Source organism: Tasmannia lanceolata, unplaced genomic scaffold, assembly GCF_043159265.1.
Source record: "Tasmannia lanceolata isolate RefF3 unplaced genomic scaffold, GAP_Taslan_0.1 ptg000015l, whole genome shotgun sequence".
Taxonomy (NCBI): Eukaryota; Viridiplantae; Streptophyta; class Magnoliopsida; order Canellales; family Winteraceae; genus Tasmannia; species Tasmannia lanceolata.
Genome location: NW_027518692.1, coordinates 64000853 through 64025588, shown reverse-complemented (window position 1 = coordinate 64025588; position 24736 = coordinate 64000853). Strand labels below are relative to the sequence as shown.

Sequence of the window (24736 nt, the reverse complement as noted above, 5' to 3'; positions counted from 1 at the left end):
ACCATATGAAGGTCCTTTTTATTTTCTCTAAATCTCTCTGTGAAACTACCAACTTCTCCAAAAGCTTAAGCTGTTGGAGAAAGGCGTTATTAATCATTTATACTTTAACACTCCCCCTCACGTGTGGCCCCTCTTTCTTTGGGTTGGCCTACACGTAGCACATGTGGCCCCTTTTTTGGTTTTGGCCATTGCATGTGGATTTTTGCTATCAAGGAGGTTTGAACCTAGGCATTTGCTCTGATACCATGTGAAACTACCAACTTCTCCAAAAGCTTAAGCTGTTAGAGAAAGGCATTATTAATCATTTATACTTTAACACTCTCCATTAACCGCCTAATCAAGAAGATAGCTTCCATAGTCGGTCGTCCTAGCATGAAGCCAAACTGATTCTCTGACACCTTAGTCTCTTTGTTTAATCTATGCTCAATTACCCTCTCTCAAAGCTTCATGGTGTGACTCATTAGCTTAGTTCCCCGGTAATTTGTGCAACTCTGAATATCCCCTTTATTCTTATAAATAGGTACTACACTCATCAGGCATCTTTTTAGTCTTCAAAATATTGTTAAATAATCTACTTAACCAAACCAAACAACATCACCCAAGCATCTCCAGGTCTCAATAGGAATACCGTCAGGCCCCATAGCCTTACCTAATTTCATCTTTTTCATAGCTATGCTTACCTCTGATGTTTGGATTCTACGAAAAAACCTCTGGTTTGTATCATAAAAAGTGTCATCAAGTTCTCCCAAATTCGCTACGGGTACTCCATTAAACAACTTATCGAAGTAATTTCTCCACCTCTCCTCGTTTTCTTTTAATAACAATCTTTTATTCTCGTCTTTAATGCATTTTATATGATTTAAGTCTCTGCTCTTCCTTTCTCTCATCTTAGCAAGCTTGTAAACATCTTTTTCACCCTCTTTTGTCCTTAACCTGTGGTACAAATCCAGGCTCTTCCTTTCTCTCATCTTAGAAAGCTTGTAAACATCTTTTTCACCCTCTTTCGTCCGTAACCTGTGGTACAAATCCTCATAGGCCTTGCCTGTAGCTTCCCTTATTGTCTTCTTAGCTTCTTTTCTAGCCAATTTATACTTCTCGATGTTCTCTTCATTTCTACACGTATGCAAACATTTATAATACTCCCTTTTAGACCTAATCGTTTTTTGGACCTCCTCATTCCACCGCCACATTTTTGCTCGTATTCAATTTTTTTTTTTTTTTTTTTTTGAGGAACATGTATTCAATTACTTATATTTAACCATAGTTCTCATCTCCATCTAATTTTGCAGAACATATACATTTAAATGGAAATGATTCCTCAAGGTTTATTAATAGTTAACCACATCAAAATTATATCTCAAATCTTTGCCTCAAAGAGAGTGTTGCTTCCATACAATTGGCCTACTTGCATACCTCTAACTTCGGTCCCAATGGTACGTAAGTTGGATCTGAATGGACCAAATATGGTTCACATTGTTTTATCGCCTTGTGTAAGTCACGTAGGTGGCCCCATTTTGGCTGCCTAATAAATCCTGCATGAAACAGTTATTGTAAAGAAAAGGCTTATGCAGATAATTCATAAATGTTTTCAGAATAAAGTCTCCATCAATCATTTGTTTATTTTACCGAAATTTTGGCTTCAAATTGTTTCTCGAATAACTATTTTAGCTGTAGTAAAACGAAGAAACTGAAATGAATCTAACTCATCAGTAAAAATGCATCAGAAACTATCCACATTTAGGGGCGTACAAAATATAAATAATGGAAACAGCACCACAATCATTTAATAATAACGATAATAATTTATAAGAATAATCTAAGCATTTAAAATGGCAGAAATTAATAAATCAGCACCATATTGTATAAACATCAAAATGGGTCTCTACCAAGGGATGCTCCTCTCGAAATAATAATGCTCATAATTTGTGGATATAAAGTCTGGCAGTGAGAACATAACCAGTTCATGTTACAATCCCCAAAAATTTTTGAACAGTTCACAATGATTAGAAAAACAACAAGACATGGAATCGCATAAATAATTAGAGATTCAGTCTCAACTAGAAGGAATCAGGGATCTATGAAGCTGGGCTTGCAACCTTGGCTTACTAAGAAAATGTACACTTCAATATGCCAAACATGGGTTATCAACAGTAAGAGCAAATGCACCTTCCGGTATACATTGCACTCAACTCCAGTGCCTAAATACATAGTTAAAAGGCGAGCAATCAAAGACATGCTGGTGAGACACAAACAGATACATGTGATGTGAAGCATGAAAAGGTTTATTGGGATGTAGCCATGTAGGCTTGAACTTAAAAATGTGTGTCCAGTGACTCCAGTAAATTGGATGAGACATTCTTTTTCTACTACTATCAAGATCTGCAAGATTATCCCCAACCCCTACCAAACTTTTTAAGTAACATATTTTGAGAGTCAGGGGTTCAGTAGTATAGGAGAGAATGGAAGAAAATGATCCATGTAGACGAACCCAACTAGTGTCAGGATTAGACTTAGTCAATTTGAGCTGGGTAGACCCTTTCACCTTCTTCATGAAAATTTTCTGAAGGATTCATTAGCCGACCCCAACTAGTTTGGGACAAAGGCTTAGTTGAGTTGAGTTGAGTTGAGTTGAGTTGAGTTCAGTAGGGGTTTCTGTAGTATATTGACAACATAGCTCTATGTAAGTCCTAGGCTTACTAAGAAACACTTGCCCTCTCACCCAGCAACAAGTTTACATGAACAATCCATATAACCTTATTAAACAGATATTGAGGCTTCAGTCGCTTTTAGTAGACTGAACTCGTATAATTGTAGAAGTGCCTCACCAACTGCTAATAAACAAAAGTTAGATGGCTGTAGGGATATGAATATGAACATGTTAGAAATCTTGGGTTCTTTTCATTCCGGTGTGGAATCATTAACTATTTTACATAATGGTCCACTTCACCTGTGGCTAGTGTCTTAAGCAACCTCGATCTTTCCACCAAACCTTGTTCCTGGCAATATATCTAAGCAGTAACTTAGATGGGTTGCTGGTGACTGACAATTCATTAAGGTTCATTTGCAGTTTGGGTATGAAACCAAGTTATTGAACAGCATGAGATTTTAGGTCACACCACATGCCCTGTGAATAGTGGCTCCGTCAATTATGGTGCCACTAGTTCAATCCCAACTGGCTGAAGCAACTTGCTTTAGTTTTTGCTTCTGTATTTAGGCATCATGATAATATTCTCTCAATAGACGTTTATCTAGTAATTGACCAACTCAATGCAGCTGACCCTTTACTCTTTACTCCAGCAGGCATCATATTAATCGTCAGAGAGATAATATGAATATTGGTGAATAAAATAAGCAGCAATATAGAACTAAAATCCTAGTGGCTCAGGATGTTCAGGGAAAGGTTCATCTTTATCATATAATGATTATTGGAGAGTACCATATTCATCAATTGGAGCATCGTAATCGTAGCTTGTTGCAATCAAAGGACCTCCGGCTGTCCGTCCAAAATTAGTCCCTCCAAAATACTGCAACATTATATTGCTTTAAATATGACATATAGATCATTTACTCATAACAATGCGAAGTGATAAGTGATAATAGAAGAATCATAGGTTGGCAAGGGTTTACCATGTAGTAGTTCTGAAAAGTGCCACCTGTTTCAAAAAAACGTGCAACAGAAAAGGCAAGGTCCTCAACAGGCCTGAATGGGATGGCGTAGCCGAAAGATAGGAACCTGTAACATCAGAAAAGGTTGGAAATGCTAACCAATTCCTTGCTGCACTACATACAATATATTTCACAATCTTTTCAAAACGCCCATAACTACATTGATCAATAATAAATTGTTACCATCCACTATAGTTTTCTGTCCACATTTTGGGCTTGGAAGGGGAATTTGGGGTAAACTGATCACAGTAGAACCCATTGCAAGTATTGATCTGCATTGCAAAATTATAACTCTTAATCAGAGAATATACTACGTTAGATGCCCTTTCAAACCAAATGGCAAATAAAAAGAAGATAAATTGAAAGATAATATATCAAGATTACTTAATTAAAAAGAGCCAAAATTGAGTTCAAATTTATGCGAATAAATGAGTATCACTTTTATCTTGTGGTTCGGATCTCAATGTGCTTCTTCCATAATCACATTCCAGAACTCCTAAGAAATAAGTATTACTCCATAAGTCGAATAAACACTTACAATTGGATCAGGTGCATCTTCTTGAGCGCACATTACCCAAGGAACAGTGGTGTTGAGATCAACAGCAGCAGCTGCAGCCCATTTCACATACAACTGTCCACCAACTCCGTATGCCCATTCAACATTTCCGTATTCATTTTCAACCTGTTAAACAAAATAACCCGATGAGATCTCTACCTGAATTCAAAAACATTTTTCCAATGTATTGAGGTTTTCTCAAAAGTAACTGCAAAAGAAAGGACTGCAAGAAAGCCTGCCAAATATTAAGCATAATGAAGCATCAGAAAATTGTTGCTATTGTATGAACAAGCAGTGAAGAAATATGTCTAAGTCCAGCAGGAGCAACAATAATTATAGCAGTGACCATATTTGCTTTTTCATGAAAAAACTGGAAAGCAATGGAGGAGTCTGAGAGATGACAGATCAAGCATATAAGAGGATGAAACAAAGATCAGACAAATTATACTGTATATGGTATCAGGTGAGAGTTCCACTTCTGAAGGAGCTAACATCAGATCATGCTGTTTTGATAGGGTTGGAAAGCCACAATGTCAACGATTTAGAAGATAAATAGATTATCTTTTATGCACGACAAACTCAACATAGAAAATAAAAAGAAAATATCCTGAATAAGGTTTTGTGAATAAATGAATTATTGTGTAGAAGAATCTACCAATAGCCGACATAAAGTCACAGAAATAGAATCACAATAAGTATTTCCTTTGAATGATAAAGCTCCCACAACAAATGTTCCCAAAATGCTGAAAACATTACCTATTTAGAGATGATATATGAAAAAATCACCTGTGCGAGAATGATAGGCCCGCCTTGTGTTGCAAAGAGCTTCTCCTCCTTCATAACATTTACTATCTTTGCAAGAAAACGCTCCATTTCATTCTGTGCTGGCAAGTCTACAGGTTACACATCATGCAATAGAACGAACAATGAACTACAATTTTGCAAGTTTTTAAGTCTCATTCATATAGTGCAGGCTTTCTTCAAGAAATAGTGACTATAAGAAAGATAAAACAAATAAATACTTCAGAGAGACATTATCATCTTCAGGATGGAAAGATACCTTAAAAGGGGTATTAGTCGTCCGAAATTGAATACCAGGAATGAAGTGCAGCCACAAAGGGAAGCCCCTACAATAAGCAATCCTATGAGATTAAGTATATTCATTATACCTAGAACTGACAATGCTGTAACAAATAATGTACGATGAATCTGGAGATATTATCAGGCTACCTTCCAAACATAAACCTGTAGATATTATCTTTGAACTCAAAATAGAAGTTAGAGCAAGAGGGAACACACACATACACAAACAAACAGATCATCTTAGTGTTTAGTCGTGATTCTCATGAGCAATTGAACTAAATTTCTGAAATTGCTTTCTATGTGGTCGTCTACCACTCTTACCACAAAATCGGTATAATTACATTGACTAAAAGATGCAACAAACACCCTTTGGATGAATGAAATGATATAAAAACTGTGAAAGAAACAACAATTATCAACAACGCGAGAATGAAATAGCATGAACATACCCATAGTTCCATTCAGCACACGCATACGGGCCAATCCTTAAATGCACAAAAAGGCCTGCTTTCTGCACTGTCTTCACGAACCTCACCAAATCAAATCTGCCTTCGAAGTTGTACTACAACCATTTCCAAACATAACTGGTTAGGCTCAAGATTTAAAAGAGAAAAAAAAAAAGGCCTCTGTCAAGTCCAAGGTAGCTTTTATACCTGTCCTCTTACAGGCTCATGGTAGTTCCAGAAAACATAAGTCTCAATCACGTCCAATCCCCCTTCCTTGGACTTCCTGATAAGCTCCGGCCACACCTGCAGATACAAATGAAGGTACATTATGTTGGAGTATAAAAGGATTAAAGGGTTTTGCCCTTTAATAAAAAAAGGGTTTTGATAATGAGTGCCCGTTAAGCATCATTTAATAGCTATTGGGAACATGACTTTAAACATTGAGAAAAAATCTTAAAACATGTGTAAAACTCTGGATGTTGAAATTCATGTTCCCAATAGAAATTCAATGATGCAGCACTGTTTAGCAAAACCCATGATTAAATAACACCATCTTTAACAGCTTAACGTTTTGAAGTGATTGGTTGTTTCACAAGGTATCAAAGCTACTGCCTCACGGCAGGTCCGGGGTTCAAAACCCAACAGCTCCTTGTTATTAAAAATCCACAGCCAACCAAAAAGAAGGGTGACGTGATCCGGTTTTCCTATTGGTTATTTTGGACATTATTTTGGAGCTAGATGTGGGGATGTCCACATCATCTTAGGACCTCTTAAAGTTCCTGGACTTATCCGAGAGCCTCTCGATGTTGCACCAAGGGGCCACACTTGAGAGAGTGTTGAAGTATAAATGATTAAATAACAGCATCTCTAACAGCTTAAGCTTTTGGAGTAATTGTGGAAGAGCGAGCAAGGTACATTCCTTGCTACAAATGAATTTTCCGAGAGAAGAAGAAAATGAAGATAAAGGAGAGAGACATTACTTCAGGCGTGCTTCGAGGATAATGGATTGAGCCAGAGAGCAGAAGTCGCCTGTGTCCATCGATGACCAGAGCTCTGTGATCATACGTGACTGTAACAGCGAATCCTCTTTGGCAATAATAACCTTGAAATACTAAAACAGGAAGAAGAAAGAAAAGTAGGAAATGCATCCTTTCCATAATTCAATTTGGGTGAGCAATAAGCAGGGGAGAGGAGAGAAGAAGAAAAATTGCAATCCGTGAAAGCTGAAAGATTTTGCAATTCGAAGAGCGACGAATGTCCGAAGAAGGATGGGATGTGCCCCAGGTTATATACGCCATTTTTCTCATTCGAAAGACCTAAAAAAGGGGTTTTCTGGTCTGTGGTCGTCGAAAAAGATATTTCATGAGAGTACAGAAAGGAGCTTATCCAATCGATGTTATCGAAGCTTGATTTCGAATACATTCTTCGTGACGCAGCCGAGATGGAAAAGAGATAGAGACAAGAGGTAGAGAACAACAACAACAGCAGGGAGTTGATTATTGAGGTTTGTACAACCAATTCCCAACACTAGAACCGCAATGCCGAGAGAGACGGCAGTGAGAAAAAGGGTTGTTAGACGCACGAGTAATGGAAAGAGGCCCATGGGTTGTAGGTGGGGTCCACCTGTTTGGTACACTTAAAGGCCATTCACATGGTGTCACAACATGGGTCATGTACAAAGAAACTTAGGACGTCCAATTTCAATTCCGATCGATTCCCATGCTTGGTTTTTTTGTTAAAAAGTACGGTACCGGGTACCAGAATGGCCCAACGGGGAAAAGTGTCGGTGTTTTATTCTTCAGTCTGTTTTTTGTTAGGTAAGCAGGAACTCTGTAACGGCCTCTAGGGGCCAAACGTGTTTGACTCTTTTATTTTTCTTGGAGTCTTAGTTACGGTTAAGATGTTTGAATAAGGGATAAGCTATGTTATCTCATCCTAGTTTGTAGAGATGCCATGTGGTAGGAGTGTTATCTTTTCCTTGTTTGTTGGGATGCCAATTAGCATTGTTAATTCATCCTCGTTGTTGTTCTTTTGAAAGTTAAACAATAAGAAATTAATTCATAACTCTGCCTGGTTTTCACATCAGGAGACTAATCCTCTCTAAAGAATTTTTTGATACAGAGGTGAATCCTCAGAAGCTCAAGGCTGAGATACAAAGCCTAATCCAACTTGAGATTGGCCCAACCCATATTTTTCTCTATTCTGTTTGCAAACGAACCAGAAGTCGTAGGTTATGTTCCTGATTTTGACAATCCAAATGCAGAGTTTGGAGATCGTGTAAGAATGGGAGTCCTAATAAGGGTTGCCAAAAGGTTCCAAATTGAGGAATGAAAGTCTTTGACTAAGTTGGGAAAATTGGAGAGCAAACCTAGAAACAAGAGATATTTCCTATGGAGAAATTTTAGTCATTGATGAAAATCTTGATCAATGCTTGAAATCACGGTTTTAAATTTCAGCTGAAATTTCAGATTTTGGTCACCAAAATGGGCGAAATTTACGAACGGCGAAATTTTCGATAATATATTATTTTTCTTATTTGTTAATAGAATTTCGACCGAAAAAAGGGACATTTCAAACCTTTCTCCTGAAATTCGGCCGAAATTTCAGGATTTCCGCTGAAATTTCGGTTTTAGTTAGGACAAAAATTTATGCCGAAATCTAAATTTTGAATCTTGGTTGAAATTCAACCATATAGCCGATGCTATTTGCGTCAGATGATGCATGCTCATCAATTAGCTGTTTAGCAAAGCCTAGGCATACAAATATTGTCCTTCTATGGAAACTTATACATGTCCCGAGTGTTTTAAATGAATTTGACACCTAGCTGGCATTTTTGGAAAGGCAAGGATGGCTAGAAAGCTTGAATTTTAAGTATTTTGTCAATAAAATAGGTGCCACAATTATCCACAGCACTTTTGTGTTTTTTATAAAACAAGATATAGAGAAGAACGTGTTTGGCGAACCTAGTATGTGGCACTCATTTCTCTAAATCTCACTTGTTCGGTCTAAAATGGTCCGCCGTTGTCGGACACTGCACCTATTGTGTATGGGCGGATGCGTGCAAGTGTCTGGTGAATTCCCGGGTATGCCACCCTCGAATGAGGCAAATCAAAACTCAATTTGAGGGATCAGCAACCGAAACGTTTTCGTCCCCTGGGATTGGATTTTCAAGGGATTGTGAAGATAAGGGGAATGCCACTTCTTCCTTACGCTCCTATGCCTTCACACAAATAAAAAAGGACCTTTTACAGTGCGGTGCGACACCAAATGTGGGGATGTCGATACAAGCAAATGTGGGGATGTCGACACATGCGGAATGTGAACGACTTGCTAAGAGAAACGTCGATGCACGCATAGTGCAAATGACTCTAGGGATTGACAAACCGCCTGACTGACTAACTAACTAACATGGCAAAAGCAAACGTCATTGCGGGGGGTAGGGAATTAAAGAGAGAGACTCACCCAAGAAAATGAACTCGTTGCTTCCTTAATTCAATTGAAACAGCTACCCACAAGGAAAAGTAAATGACAATATAAAAAAGTAAAGAGCACGGCAGGAGAAATGGGATTCCATTTTGGGGAGAAAATGGGCATCAACAATTAGAGTCACATCCACTAAAAGACAAATCCAAAAGTACACGATAAAAGCTAACACATATTTGATGTGGGTTCCAAGACTTATTCTTTTGAGACAATCTTCTTTTATTACAGTTTTATTTGGGCAACCGCTCCCTATTAGCCCACATTCTCAAGGAGGGAACTTCTGATAACCGCCTATTGCAGGCTCTATTAGTCGCATGTCATCCTTTTTTCTTTTTTTTTCTAGATGATTGTTCCCCACCTTGTATCAAGTGACAACTGGTGTGTCACTCCTTCGACGTAGTCCGACTAGGTCATCATTTGGTGACTCGATCACTCTTGACTGATCAAACTAAAAGATAGGTGTAAACACTACCTTTTGAGCAATAAAATACATTATTTTTTTCCAATACGGAACGGAGACACTTCGAGCAATTCTCATTCTCTCATTTATGTCCGTTTCAAGCCTTTTGTAACCATTCTCTGGAGCAGTTTTTTTTATCTTGTTGCTCCATACGTGGAAATGAGAAGAATACCATCAAGTAAAAAATGAAGAGTATATGGGCTGATTTTTCTTTCCGATAGCGCATTTTTGGTGATTTTTTTTTGGGAGTGGAAATGAGTCGCTTCCACATTTCTAAGATCTGTTGGAATGATTTCAAGATTCGACTATTACATGCTCTAGAAACAGAATGAGGAGAATCTTTACCACATACACTTAATTGCTCTTTTCTTTAGAAGAACTTTGGAACACCATGTAAGTCATGTAAAAACTAGAAGGTTGTATTTGGAGTTTTGGAATTAAGAATCAGAATGGACACCCTATGTCGATTACCCGGTCAATCAAATTGGAAAAAAAAATTAAAATAAAAAGGCTACTGATATTGGCATTACCATGTTTTAAAAACTGCACAAACTTAGATTGTCTTTTCTTTTCTAACTAGTTAGTGAGAGCTTTTGGGGAACTGTCACAACTTTTTGACAACTCTTCAGATACTAAAAGACAAGATATTTTAGTGGGAATATAAAAACATGGTAGTGAGTATATCATTTCCCTAAAAATATCATTTCATTCAAAGAAGGGATTTGCTAAGGACTATCGCAGAAGGCATTTCAGGGGCCGGCTGTTGCATGAGAGCATAATTAAATGAATAAGACAAAATCTATTGAGAAGTGAGCCTAAGTGGTTTCTCTCTCATGCAAGTCTGCAGAATGCCTTTTGCAATGGCCCCTTTCACAGAAAAAGAACGATGGGAGAAGCAGAGCAAATTTCTGTATTCTCTGTTCAACGGTCTCATGTATGCAAGAACTGTAAAACACTTTGAAAACGGGATTCCACTTGGAAAATAAAAAGGGGATGGACATGACCGTTGACTTGACCTTTTGAAAAGTGTATTTATTGCTTTTATGGGGATATGAACTCGCTTACTTTGTCTTTTAGTGGATGTGGCTCCATTGATTGACGCCGAAAAAACGTATTCCCGTTTTCCTAGCAAATCATCACAAGATTACAATACATAGACAATACATGGGAGGAATTATATGATGAAAGGCTGTGTGGACATGTAAAGGTGGTGCGATAAAGGTACCACTGTTGATATTTGGTCCAACAACAGCTCCTCAAAATGTGAGCATCTGTTAGATCAAATATCAAGAATGGCATGATGAGTACATGAACATATGGCCTTTCATCATATAATTTCTCGGCAACATGGATATACAAAGAAATCTAATAGGGCTGGCAATTTAACCCGGAAAACCGGGGATCCACCTTGGCCCCGTCCCGATTCATTACTAGTACCTTGCATCATAAAAAAATAATTTATTTAAAATTTGAAGATCTATCAAATGATCATTTCATTTCCCAAAGGCTTTCACATGCAAATTAATGAAGAAAAGACAATTGAGATTGTGCAAATATCATTTTCCATAAAAATATGCTTATGATTTAAGTTTGTCTTATATTCTTTATGTAAGTAGTTCTCACATTTCTTATTTCATTGGGCGGGAGTTGTATGGAGATTTTTCCCCGGTCAGGACGGAGCGGGGATTAGATTTCCCCCAAGGGACGGGGACGGGGACTCCCTCGAGACAGGAACATGAAATGCAACATCCGGCCCGGCCCCGTTGGCAGCCCTAAAATCTAAACGGGCATGCCACTAACAAGGCTTGATATTAATGGACATAGCAAATCCCTTCAAAAAAGAAAAAAGAATATCATTCTTCCGTGAGCAAAGATAGAATACCACTTATTGGTACCGTGAAACATATTTCATATTACTCTGGGAAGTGATATATCTGCTCCTTTTGATAACTTGGGACACCCACGTACGTGACAATCAGCCCCATTAGATCCTTCGGCCGTGAGTTACATCAGTCAGCTCTGATACACTGATGCTGGGTGTCCTAAGTAATCAAAAGGGGTGGAGTTATCACTTCCCTTAACTTTGCCCCCAACATCTTTTTTGCCCTATGAATTTGTTTATTTTTTAAAACAGTAGACCAGAATTGGGCTGAATCGGAATAAGATACCGATTCCAGCGCCTGATTCTGGCAATATTGTGCCTGGGTCTGTCTAGGGCCCTAGGCCTAGATATGATGGATCTTCATCACGCAACTGACGGCCTTACTTAAAGCGGTTGTCGACTGGATTTCCCTTCATCTTCTCTCTTTTTAACTGCTGCGGGAACACAAACGAAAAAAAGGTCCCGAGGCGACAATATCTCCAGACAGACGGTTAGAAGAAACCCTAGATCCATAGCATCTCCAATTCAGCGACCTTATTAAAGCTTCCGTTATTACGAAATCCAAATGCTAAGGTATGGCTTTCTTTCGCAGCATGAATCTTCTCTATGGCGCTTGAATGTTGTTTGGGAAATCCATAGCAACAGACGCTCGTTTGGAAATTGGAAGTTCACGTGTAGATGTGATGTCTTGTTCGTCTTGCTTCTGTAGATTCAAGCCATAGAAATGGAAAACCAATTTTTTCAGTTTTTTTTATTTTTTAAATGATTATTGGCAGTGAGTGAAATGGAGATTTTGATGGATTCTAGCCATCTTCTGCCATCTATGCAAATGGACTATCCGGTTCAGTAGGGTTTTCTTAGATAATTTAGGATTTCGCAGAAAGAAAATGTATCGGTATAATCTTGATAGGCTTTTGTTTTATCATTGCTTCCTGCCAAAAAATGGAAAATCCTATTTGTGGTGATTTTGTAGAATCCCATAGAAAATGGAGGTCCAGTTTATTTTTGTCCTTTTCACATAATTCACGATTGAGGGTATAAGAAAACACAGAGATATGTGCTCAATGAACTCCTCATGTGACTTCAAGCAATTTTGAGATGTGGAAATGGAAAAAACCAGTATCTGTGATGGAACTGTTTTCTCTAAAAATCAGACAGATGGAAGAACATTAGGTGTGAAGATGGGAACTCCACTTTCTTCTTCTACCAATTGCGAGAGAACATTGAGAAAGAGAGTTGGGTTGAGAAACTATGATGAGAATCTGATGGATGAGTTCGTAGAAAAACATTTGGGCAGTGTTCCAAGGAAACGGAATAAAACGATGAAGGAGATGGAGAAAGAAACTGAAACTGAGGCTATGGTTGCTCTCTCTTTAGGGTTTCCAATTGATGCATTGCTCGAAGAGGAAATCAAAGCTGGGGTTGTGAGTGAATTGGGTGGAATAGAGCAAAACAACTACATTGTGGTGAGGAATCATATATTGGCAAAATGGAGGGATAATGTCCGGACGTGGCTTTCACAGGGACAAATCAGGGAAACTGTAAGTAATGAGTATGAAAGTTTGATTTGTTCAGCTTATGATTTTCTTTCGTCACACGGGTGCATTAACTTTGGAATCTCGCCTTCAATCATTTCTCATATTCCTAGCGAGGCGACTGAAGGGTCTGTAATAATTGTTGGTTCTGGACTTGCTGGATTAGCAGCAGCAAGGCAGCTTTTAAGTTTTGGTTTCAAGGTAATTGTTCTTGAAGGCAGAAAGAGGCCTGGAGGGAGAGTGTATACACAGAAAATAGGTCTTAATGGTAAATTTGCTGCTGTGGACCTTGGTGGTAGTGTCATTACGGGTATTCATGCCAACCCACTCGGTGTTTTGGCCAGACAATTGTCCTTTCCCCTTCACAAGGTCAGAGATAAATGCCCTCTATACATGCCAGATGGGGAACCTGTTGACGAAGAAATGGATTCCAGAATGGAGCTCATCTTCAATAAGTTACTTGAAAAAACCACGCAATTGAGGGAAATGTTGGGCGAATTCGCGAATGACATTTCTTTGGGCACGGCAGTGGAGACTTTCAGACAGTTGTATGGAGTAGTTCAAAGTAGTGATGAAAGACAACTTATTGACTGGCATCTTGCCAACTTGGAATATGCAAATGCTGGAAGTCTTTCAAACCTTTCTCTTGCCTACTGGGATCAGGATGATCCTTATGAAATGGGTGGAGATCACTGCTTGCTTGCTGGAGGTAATGGAAGATTGATCAATGCAATGTGCGAAGGTGTTCCTATATTTTATGGAAAGACCGTTGACACCATTAAGTATGGAAGTGAAGGTGTGGAAGTAGCTGTTGGGGATCAAGTGTTCCAAGCAGATATGGTCCTTTGCACTGTGCCTCTTGGGGTGCTGAAGAATAGGACCATTCGGTTTGAACCTGAATTGCCCAGAAGAAAGCTTGATGCTATTGAGAGACTGGGTTTTGGACTGCTGAACAAGGTTGCTATGATTTTTCCTCATGTTTTCTGGGGAGAAGACCTTGATACGTTCGGTTCTCTCAACAAGGATACCCATAGACGTGGAGAATTCTTCTTATTCTACAGCTACCATATGGTTTCTGGAGGCCCTGTTCTTATTGCGCTGGTGGCAGGAGAAGCTGCTTTGACTTTTGAATGCATCGATCCAACTGTTTTACTTCACCGCGTTCTAAGCATACTCAGAGGTACTACATCTCTTTTGATGAACAGGTGACAATATACGACTGCCCTCTGAACAATGGTCCTTTTACTTTAAACTGTTGCTATTATTTATCTATTTCCAGATGTAATCTTTAGCTGATTTTACAGGTATTTATAGCCCAAGAGGCATTGATGTGCCCAATCCCATCCAAACAATATGTACAAGATGGGGTAGTGACCCCCTCTGCCGTGGTTCGTACTCCCATGTTGGAGTTGGGTCATCTGGCAGGGACTATGACATTCTTGCAGAAAATGTTGGAGAAGGCCGTCTATTCTTTGCTGGTGAAGCCACAAATAGACAATATCCGGCTACCATGCATGGTGCCTTTTTGAGTGGATTAAGAGAGGCTTCATGCATTCTCCGTGCTGCGACGAATAGGCAGATTGATTCTAGGAAGTACTTGCAAAAGAATATGGGACCTTCCGATGATGCTGTAGCAGATCTATTTAGGAAACCTGATCTAACATTTGGGAAATTCTCATTCATAAGTGATCCTTCAACAGAGGACCCAAAATCTCTGGGGCTTTTGAGGGTTAGTTTAGGAAAGTCAAGGAGTGAAGTCTGTGAAAAGTGCAGTTCTGGACAAGAATTTGAGGAGGGCTGCCAACAGTCATCAAACCTGGAATTGCAGCTGTATACTATCTTATCTCGAGAACTGGCATATGAACTAGAATTGGTGAGTGGAGGGAATGAAAGTAAATTAGATTTTCTTTACAGAAGTCTTGGCTTGAAGTTAAGGGGACGTAATGGCTTAGGAGTATCAGGCAACTCCTTGGTTTCTAGCATTGCTAGTGCTCGGAGAGCCTGGGGCAGACACCGCTCTGTTGCTTCTCAAAAAAATGCTGTATAGAGGTGTCGTTATTTCAGTGTATTAGTTTTTTGGAGCACCACTTCAGTGCTTCAAAAAACTTGATGCATGAGCATGGCATTCGCAGCTGTATATACAAGCATGATAAAAGGGACACTGGAACTGTAGTGTTCCCATTGCTTATGACCGGCACTTTTTGTAAACAATGCTGCCAAGGAGGTGCATTAATCCTGGATCCAAATGGGGCTCATCCATTTTTATCTACTTGTGCAATATTTTTTGAAACTGACAGTGATCACCATAGTCGTAGAACTTTGACCGTAAATCCACCTGCTGACTGTAGCCCTCCGTTTTTCATTAGGCAGTGGATGCTAATGTAGGTTATCTCTCCATGTCATGTTCACTTAATTGCTGCTTTATTGGAGGATAATTGTAGTAAAAGATAATTTCCAAAATTACTTTCATACTGAAGTTTGTTAGTGTCCAATTATGTTTACCATAGTTGTAAGATACAGTTTAGAATTTTGCTGCCCTCTTGGGGGTTTTCAACACCACAGTATTGTGTTAGCTTGTTTGTAGTAAACTAGCATTTTTTCACACGATATATTTCACTTTGACTTGTTACCTTTTAGCTCCTTGCCCATATAACTGTTGCAACCTATCCACTAAAAATTTGGAAAATGACAGACATGATTATAATCTTTGCGTGATTACCTTGGCATCTTTCTGGTTTTGAGTTCACTACATAACATTTTCATGGTATTTCCTAGATGAAGCAGCCCATGGGAATTGTTGTTTTGGTAGAAGCCAATTAGCTGTTTGTTATGATTCTATTGTCCTTCCTGTCTTCCCTTTTCACACACCTATAAACACACATCATGGTACTAGAAATTTTGTTCACAATTCAAAAACATTAGGAACTTTAAAGTTTGATACGAGAAGGATTTGTAAAAGCTTAATGTAGAAGCACAGACATAAGCATGAAAGCTCTATCTAGAAGACTTAACCAAGAGAAAGTTACATTTGTGGTCTTTTTGCAAGGTTACGGAACATAGAGATGGTTCTATTTTATTGAAATGTTGTGTTTAGTGTTTTACATCAGTGTAGAAGGCTGAGAGCCTGCACTATATGATGAATAATTGTGGTCAACCTCATGTTCTTTTCTTGCCAAATTAACTCATCATTGCTTTCTGTTCATTCATTTTTATGCTTGAATTAAATGAGTGGCACACGTGAGATTTATTACTTATCCTAATCATGGGTCATGAAAGAAGTATTTATTTTAGCCAGAATTACATGTGGCGAGAATATTAAAATTTGATGTCTAAATATTAACATAACTGGCTTTTGGATTTAGGTCTAATACGTGGTTAACATAAGTATAAATTGTTGAATAAATTCTTCGAGAAAACCATTTAAATTTGAGACTACAACAACATAAGGGTTTGTCAACTAGAGTTTCTCTCAAAATTTTCTTCGGTGGTTGATATGATATTCACCATTCAAATTGCGAGTCCTGAATTTCGCTCCCCCCATTACTCAAGTAGCTTTATGCTCTTTCTGCCAATGTGTAATGCATTTCTGTGTTGTAGGGACAACTAAAGGGTTCAGATACTCAGTTAACTCTTGGGGTTGAGTGTTGTAACAAGCTGGAGTTGAAGAGTATTATAGTCTTTGTAACAAGCTGGATTTGTATGATATATGCGCTCTAGCTTGAGGAGAGCGAGGGGGGGGGGTTGTTGAAGGGTATTATAGTCTTTGTACATGTAACCCTACTTTGGGCTCTTATATATATATCATATTACATGGGGAGCAGGGGTAAGGCTGCGTACATCTAGCCCTCCCCAGACCCCGCGATGGCAGGAGCCTCGTGCACTAGGCTGCCCATTTAGCCGACCCCAACTAGTTTGGGACAAAGGCTTAGTTGAGTTGAGTTTAATAACATGGGGAGCTCCCTAGTGGAGACTCCATCTTCTCCCTCACTCTTCTTCTTCTTCCTTATCCACAATAACAGCATAGAATTTTGTCCAAGTTGGGGATGCTAGATATCTTTGCACTAGCTTGATGGGTGAGTGTATAAGATAAAGAGTGGAGCCCATCATTTGTATCACTGCAAGAGCTAAAGGGTTTTCTTGCAACTTAAGTCGACTTGAGTGAGTGGGCCCACAGGGACTTATGACTTGCACAATTGATAAAATGTTTGTGGTATGGGGTTTTCCAACCAGACACATCTAAACCCTAGGTTTTCTACTGCCATGACATCTGGTTTTTCAAAGTTGATCCACTTCCTTGACACTGCTTCATAGCAACAATGGACGGCCTTAAGATGATGAACTTGATCCTCAAAGCCGTTGTAAAATACTAACGTACCATTTCCGTACTGTGAGTGTGAGTCATCCACTGTAAGTTATGGAAAAAACCACCACCTCTAGCTTTTTCTGGTGCTCTACTCAATGCTTCCGTAATTATAGTAAAGAGGAAAGGAGATAGGAGATCACCTTGCATAAAACGTATGGAGATTTTGAAGAAACCTTTTGGTGAACCATTTATCAATAGTTTACGAAATACAACCCATAATCAAGGGTGTGTGCTGTCCATCAAGGGTTGAGGCTAGTGGAGCGTGATTGGCTAAAGAATGTGATAGTTGAAGGAGATTCGTTCAATGCGATCCGTTGGCTTAATGGATCCCATACACCGCCTTGGAGATTTGCTAGTTTGTTTGATTGGTTAAAATCCTCACCTGTTGCATTCAATCACGTGCGTCGATCGGCAAATTCGGTAGCGGACCGTCGCAACTAACGCTTAACTTTGACGGGCCTAGCATGGGAATCCTGGGCCAATTGAAGTAGGAAGAGCTTTTAGAGATGAGAAGGGGTGCTTGAGGTGAGCTTTTTCAGGCCCCATTGGGATCACTGACTCTAAAGAGACGGAGGTTAGAGCGGTGCTTCAGGGCATCATGATACTAGAGAGCAGTTTCATGGATTGACCGATTGAGTGGTTGTGGAAGGAGACTCCCTTCAGGATTGAGTGGTTGGCTCATCCATTTCTTTTTAGCACGTTAGAAGATCGGCAAATAGGAATGCTGATAGGCTAGCTAGGGAAGGGGAATCCGAGGAGAGTTTAAAGATGTTTGATTTTCTTCCCCTTGACGGCTTTGTATTATTGTTTGCATTTTTCTTTATTAGCTCGCAAGGTTTTAAATTTCAGCTTTGGTTTCGGTACGAAATTTTGGCCGAAATCTTGTAAAATCACGGAAACATTTTGGTACGAAATCACATCCAAAATCCAAGCAAGATTCTTCACCACTAGTTTTTCTTTTTATTTTTGTCAATTCTTTTAGAAATATCTTAAAGACATCTTGTCGTTCTTCTCTTTACTTCGAGTGGAGTTAATTTTTTGTCAGGGTTTCTGTTGAAATGTCAGGTAATTTCTTATCTGAAAAGTTGCATGTTTTGCATATTTCGACTGAAATCTCGTGCAAAATCGTGTATTTTTCCAAATCGAAGTGGATTTCATTTCCTTGTAAATACACCCACAACATCTTTCATCTAGGACAATTTAGTAAATGTAGCCTTGGTCCTTTTGTCAAAGAATGGTCAGGGGAAGAATTTCTCAATGACCATCATATCGACCCTAAAATCCAGCTTACATGCATGGTTGAAGATCAATTGGATTGTTTTCACCGTTCTCAGGTTTTAGACCATCATATCAACCCTAAAATCCTGCTTACATGCATGGTTGAAGATCAATTGGATTGTTTTGACCAATCTCAGGTTTTAGACCATCATATCAACCCTAAAATCCTGCTTACATGCATGGTTGAAGATCAATTGGATTGTTTTGACCAATCTCAGGTTTTTGGTTTTACCTCTGATCATGGTTTGATCAATTTATCTACTTGATTTTGTTTTAATTTTGATAACTTTCTTAGCATTTATCACTCTTGATCTCTTGTTGTGAGTGTGCAGGAATTGTAATTTGAACCTTCCTGGCAATTTGAAGCCACCACTTGTGTCTTGATGGGTGAAGAAAAGGTGTGTCACTCGATGTCAATCCGTAGAATGAGGAAAAGTTTGATGTTAGTATTCTTGTTGTCTTCCTTAATGGGATGTATCATTATAGGATTCGAGGATTGTTCGTGGTCTGTTTTGTTGCATAAGAGCGACAATAGTTGTCGTTCATCAAGTTGAGCTTCGTCTGAACCTAAACAAAGTGGATGGCAAGAAGAACCACTACATAGTCAAAGTAGCTTTTACTATATTGAATTCAAGGAGCCAACCGTTCAAGGGAAGGTAAGAATATGACCATTTCTTTGATCATTCTAATCCACTCTAAAAGATATGAAGTTCCTTTTCATTTGGCATATTGTATGATGAATGAAAAAGGAACTTGGGATTGAGTCTCTAGCTCAACAGTCAAGGCTTTGTTCTTCAACCTAGAGGTCGGAGGTTCAATCCCAGAATGCCCATTTTGATTCATCTTTCAGCATTGCAAATGCTGAAAGTTTATGGAGAGAATAAGTGCATTATTTAGGGTTTGACAGAAAAATGATCTTTATTTAGGGAAGTTATTATATGGTGTCCTCGTGTGCATTTCTGTGGAAATACATGTGTAGAAATAGCACAGTGGGGCCCACCTATTGGGATGATCTAATTCATTCATTTGTTGGTCCTCGCCGTAGATAGCCTCTCTACCAAAATCTTTTCCATAGATGTTCCTAATCCTTCGATTTGTGGAGGTTTCTATGTTGTTGGTTTTTTAACTTTCTAAGGTTTATATACTGTTGTTTTCTGAACTTTCTGAGCCATCTATCTTACACCAAAAATATCATGAGGGTTACGACCATCCTATGGAGAAGATTTTTGGGCTACAGCCTACTCACGGTGCGAGCCAAAAAAAAAATGAATGGTTTTTTATCATAGTTGGGCAAATGAATGATTTTGATTATCTTAACATGTGTGCCTCACTATACTGTTGCTGCACGTGTGAATCCATTGAAATATAAGGCACTGACACCGTATAATTTTTCTATCTAGGGATGCTGTTTGGAGTGGAAAGTAGAACAATGCTATAGCCCCAAATCCAAAAATTCATAAAAGCGGAGCTTCTGATTCAATGAGATATCCTACTGACACCAACTCTCATGAGGTCGAGTATTAAATCTCAACTAAGTTGAAGTTGGCTAGGATTTGTTTTACACTCCTTCATTTCTATATAATCCTTCTCTTAAAGAAAAGAATACTTTGGATGTTGAGCAAGCAACTTATAGCTTCGACCAGCTCTCATCAGCTTAAAGGTGTAAGAGGATCTATACCATTAATTTAAAGTCATGTAAAGTCCAAGTTGGAGCAAGCTACATACGAAAACAATGGAGGTGTTGTCAAAGAACAATATGCAAGATTTGGTTCCTTTATCAGAATAAAGGATGATCACACAAGATGCAAGTGTATTTATCTGGATAAACTTAAAACCATTTAAGAGAAATTAATTGTAAGGTTCCTAAATGACTGCTAGGGGTGCAGAGACGGTCAGAGGTTTGCCTAGAAGCAGCCACCCTTGAAAGAGCATGTAATACCTCATTGATCTAGCACTCTTGCGTAGAAGATGAACGAAGCTGTGGCATGTGTCGAAGAAAAATATACAAGATTTGATTCCTCCATTGGCACAAAGGATGGCCACAAGATGCAAGTGGATTTATTTAGATAAAAAGAAAATGTATAGGAGAAATTAATATTCAGGGCCTAAATGACCGCTTCGTAATGAAGGAGGTAAGGGTGCAGAGACAGCCAGGAGGTCGCCCTTGAAAGAGTACATAATAGGTCATTGATCTAGTGATCTTGTGTTGAAGATGAACTGTGCTAAGCGACGTGTGCCAAAGCTGTGGGATGTGTGGAATAACAATATACAAGATTTGGTTCCTTTATCAAAGGATGGCAACAAGATGCCGGTGGATTTATTTCGATAAAAAGAAAATGTATAGGAAAAATTAAATAGTAAGCCTCCTAAATGGCCGTTCAGTGATAAAGGAGGCAAGGGTGTAGAGACAACCAAGAGATTTGCTTAGAAGTAGTTGCTCTTGAAAGAGTACGTAATGGCTCATTGATCTAGTCATCTAGCAATTTTGTTTCGAAGATGAACTGTGCTAAGCGAGCTGCTAAAGCCGTGGGATGTGTGAAATAACAATGTATAATACTTGGTTCCTTTATTAGAATAAAGGATGGCCACAAGATGCTGGCGGATTTATTTAGATAAAAAGAAAACTTATTGGAGAAATTAAGCACTAAGGTTCCTAAATGACTGTTGAGTGATAAAGGAGGCAGGGGTGTAAAGACAACCATGATGTTTGCCTAGAAGCAATCACCCTTGAAAGAGTACATAATAGCTCATTGATCTATTGCTCTTGCGCCGAAGATGGACTGGGCAAAGCAATCTGCTGAAGCTGTTGGATGTGTCAAATAACAATATACAAGACTTGGTTCCTTCATCAGAATAAAGGATGTCGACAAGATGCAGCTGGGAATATTGAGATAAAAAGATAACATCTATGAGAAATTAAATGCTAGGAAGGTTGGATATAGTGGAACGGAACATTTCAACGCTACAACTGGTGAATTTTTTAATAGTGAAAATTTTCAAAAGATCCAAAAAAAATAAAAAATTGCTAGAAATTGGAACAACAGGGTTATACTCTACAATCCAATCTATCATAACATCAAGGTTGTAAAGATCCAAAATTAGTATATATATCTCAAACCTAGTGGGAGCAATCATAGTTTTAAATTTCTGCCAAAATCCGAAATTTTGGCCAAAATATTTTGGTGTCGGTTTGGACTGAAACCGAAAGTACATTGAATCAGAAAAATACAAGATTTCGCCGAAATTTCCCCGAAATTTTGAACCTAAATTTCGTTCTTCACCATTATTTACAAAACTTCCACAGAATTATTAAAGATTTCCAACGAAATTTTAAAAATTACCACCGAAATCGCCGAAATTTCTACCAAAATTTTATATATTTCGGTGGAAATTAAAAAAAAAAAAAAGTTTTTAGCTAGGTTTTACATGACTTTGGCCGAAATTTCCATCGGAACCGACATTTAAATCCTTGGGAGCAAGTTAATCATCTTGGTGATGTTGATGACATATTGCTTGCGAGTGACAATTTAGGCACCCTGGTTGAAACCAAGAAATTCCTGTCTAGGAATTTTGATATGGAGGACTTCGTTGAAGCATCCTATGTAATAAGAATCAAGATTTGCTGAGATAGGATTCGAGGATTGCTGTGATTATCCGAGAAGGCCTATTTTGAAAAGGTCCTTAAGCTGTTTAGCATGGATACGTGCTCCGCTGGAAATCCACCTATAGTAAAAGAGATATATTTAGTGGTTCACAAGGAACGAGAGAAAATGAAGAGAATTCCTTTTGCTTCAGCAGTAGGAATTCTCACGTGAGCTCAAGTATGCACTCGTCCAGATATGGCCTATCTCTTGGGCATGCTTGGAAGATATCAAAGTGATCCTGAAATGGATCATTTGAAAGTGGCCAAAAGGTTATGTATTATCTACAAGGGACGAAGGACTACATGCTCACATTTAGAAAAATAGATAGCCTTGAGGTAATTGGCTATTCTAACTCTGGCTTTGTCGGTTGTTGGGACACCATGAAATCCACATCAGGTTATATTTTCATACCTCCGAGAGGACCCGTATCGTGTAGAAGAGTTAAGCTAGAAATGAGAGCTTCATCCACTATGGAAGCAGAGTTTATAGCATGTTGGGAAGCTTTGGCTCAAGCATTGTGTTGTGAATTTTATCTCAAGGCTTCTTTAAGTTGTCAACGCCATTAGGAAGTAGATGAGAATCTACTATGATAATTCTGCTGTGGTTTTTTTTTCCAAGAACAACAAATCAGGAGACGGGTCGAAGCATATTAGTTTAATATTTCTTGTTGCTAGGGAAAGAATTCAGGATCACATAGTGGCAATTGAACACATAATCATTGCACTTATGTTAACGGACATAATGACGAAAGGCTTACGACCTAAATTCTTTAAGGAACATGTAGCGCGCATGGGGTTGGTGGATAAGTTCGAGTACTTAGTTGTCAATTTCGTTTCATTTTGGTCGAAACATTTCGTTTCGTCCAGAAAATCGAAACGAAATGAGGGTATGTTCCGGTTCATCCGGCGTTTCGTAGTGTTTCGGCCTGCTTCAGACGAAACACTTTTTTTCTCTTCTCTTCTTATTGCCTCTTCTTAGAATTGGGTATTTACATGCAAAATCATTTAAGTAAATGTCTCATTTATTTAAGATTTACATGTAAATAGGGGATTACCTCCCATTTAGATTTATTAAAAATAGTTTCAAGATCCAATTCTAAAAGGATAAAAGTCAACTTTCCAGTTCTAGTACAAAATTTGACATTTTCGCTCATTTTGGCCTAGGTCAAATTCTTAACATCCAAACAATGAGGTATTTTCTAATTTTAAAAATTCATAAATTCTATCATGTCTAAACATTATTAAATCCCGAAAGTTCCATTAAAAAAATCTCATATGGTCTGAAAAATTTTCATCTAATCGTGCACTAGTCAATGCAAGCATTTTAGTTGTTCTAGTGAGAATAAATATGAGGGAGTAATCCATTTCGAGGCAAACCATTTCGGTGTGATCTAATTACCATGTATTGGTTTACTTTTGATTTAATTTTTGTTGTTCCATTGTACAAAGTAAATAAGGAGGGTATTTTATTTATATTGTTCCTGGACCACATATTGTAGAGGGTAAATGTCATAAGGGTATTTTAGTCATTTTCCATGACTCAACGGTATTTTGGTCATTTTCATCAAATATAGGAGTATTTCGGTCATTTTTCATTATGTGGGAGTATTCTAGTTTTTTACCCGATACGACGTATTTTGATCATTTTTATGTCATGAAGGTATTTTAGTCATTTTACATGACTTGGCGATAGTCTAGTCATTTTATTCTATATGGGGGCATTTTGATCATTTTTATGTCATAAGGGTATTCTAGTCATTTTCCATGACTTGGGGGGCATTTTGGTCATTTGCACTCGATATAGTGCTATTTCAGCCATTTTCCATGATGCGGGGTATTCTAATCATTTTACCAAATACGGAGTATTTTGATCATTTTTATGTAATGGGAGTATTTTAGTCTTTTTATGACTTAGGAGTATTCTGGTCAATTTTACCTAATATAGGGGTATTTCTGTTATTTTTCTTGACCCGGGCTAGTCATTTTTACGCTATATGGGGGTATTTTGATCATTTTTATTTCATGAAGGTATTTTAGTCATTTTCCATGACTCGGCGAGAGTCTATTCATTTTATCCTATACGGGGGCATTTTGATCATTTTTGTCATAAGGGTATTTTAGTCGTTTCCCATGACTCAAGGGAATTTTGGCATTTTCACCCAATATTGGGGTATTTCGGTCATTTCCATGATGCAGGGGTATACTAGTCATTTTTACCCGTTATGACGTATTTTGATTGTTGTTTATGTCATGGCCTCATGAGGGTATTTTATTCATTTTCCATCACTCCGGAGTATTCTAGGAGGTATTTTGATCATTTTTATATCATAAGGTATTTTAG

At 38.3% G+C, this 24736-nt stretch overlaps 2 protein-coding genes across 3 annotated transcripts in view; one reads left to right on the top strand and one right to left on the bottom strand.

Moving 5' to 3' along the window:
* The window catches only part of LOC143893015 (beta-galactosidase 6-like), a 36225-nt gene extending 28929 nt beyond the window's left edge, over positions 1 to 7296 (bottom strand). Inside the window, exons 1-10 of the mRNA XM_077397944.1 lie at positions 6732 to 7296; positions 5959 to 6054; positions 5755 to 5867; positions 5283 to 5349; positions 5009 to 5101; positions 4205 to 4348; positions 3850 to 3938; positions 3628 to 3733; positions 3437 to 3524; positions 1414 to 1532 (exon numbers count right to left, since the gene is read on the bottom strand). Coding sequence (XP_077254059.1) covers positions 1414 to 1532; positions 3437 to 3524; positions 3628 to 3733; positions 3850 to 3938; positions 4205 to 4348; positions 5009 to 5101; positions 5283 to 5349; positions 5755 to 5867; positions 5959 to 6054; positions 6732 to 6908 — 1092 coding nt within the window. The 5' untranslated portion in view covers positions 6909 to 7296. The remainder of the gene's footprint in view (positions 1 to 1413; positions 1533 to 3436; positions 3525 to 3627; positions 3734 to 3849; positions 3939 to 4204; positions 4349 to 5008; positions 5102 to 5282; positions 5350 to 5754; positions 5868 to 5958; positions 6055 to 6731) is intronic.
* A 4665-nt stretch (positions 7297 to 11961) lies between these two features.
* On the top strand, positions 11962 to 21883 carry LDL2 (LSD1-like2). 2 transcript variants are annotated; one of them, XM_077397946.1, is made up of 5 exons: positions 11962 to 14291; positions 14416 to 14984; positions 19085 to 19150; positions 19239 to 19408; positions 20153 to 21883. In XM_077397946.1, the coding sequence occupies exons 1-3, from the start codon at positions 12683 to 12685 to the stop codon at positions 19091 to 19093; spliced, it is 2187 nt and encodes a 728-aa protein (XP_077254061.1). In that variant the 5' UTR covers positions 11962 to 12682; the 3' UTR covers positions 19094 to 19150; positions 19239 to 19408; positions 20153 to 21883. The 2 variants fall into 2 exon arrangements, with proteins under 2 accessions (XP_077254061.1, XP_077254060.1); XM_077397945.1 differs by having other exon boundaries at positions 14416 to 15492.
* The last annotated feature ends 2853 nt before the right edge of the window (positions 21884 to 24736 follow it).

What these genes read in the sequence shown, in the direction of transcription:
- LDL2 (XM_077397945.1), top strand. Translation starts at nt 12,683, where the DNA reads ATGGAAAAAACCAGTATCTGTGATGGAACTGTTTTCTCTAAAAATCAG. An exon ending in CGTTCTAAGCATACTCAGAG is followed by an intron (nt 14,292 to 14,415) that starts GTACTACATCTC and finishes CTGATTTTACAG; the next exon opens with GTATTTATAGCCCAAGAGGC.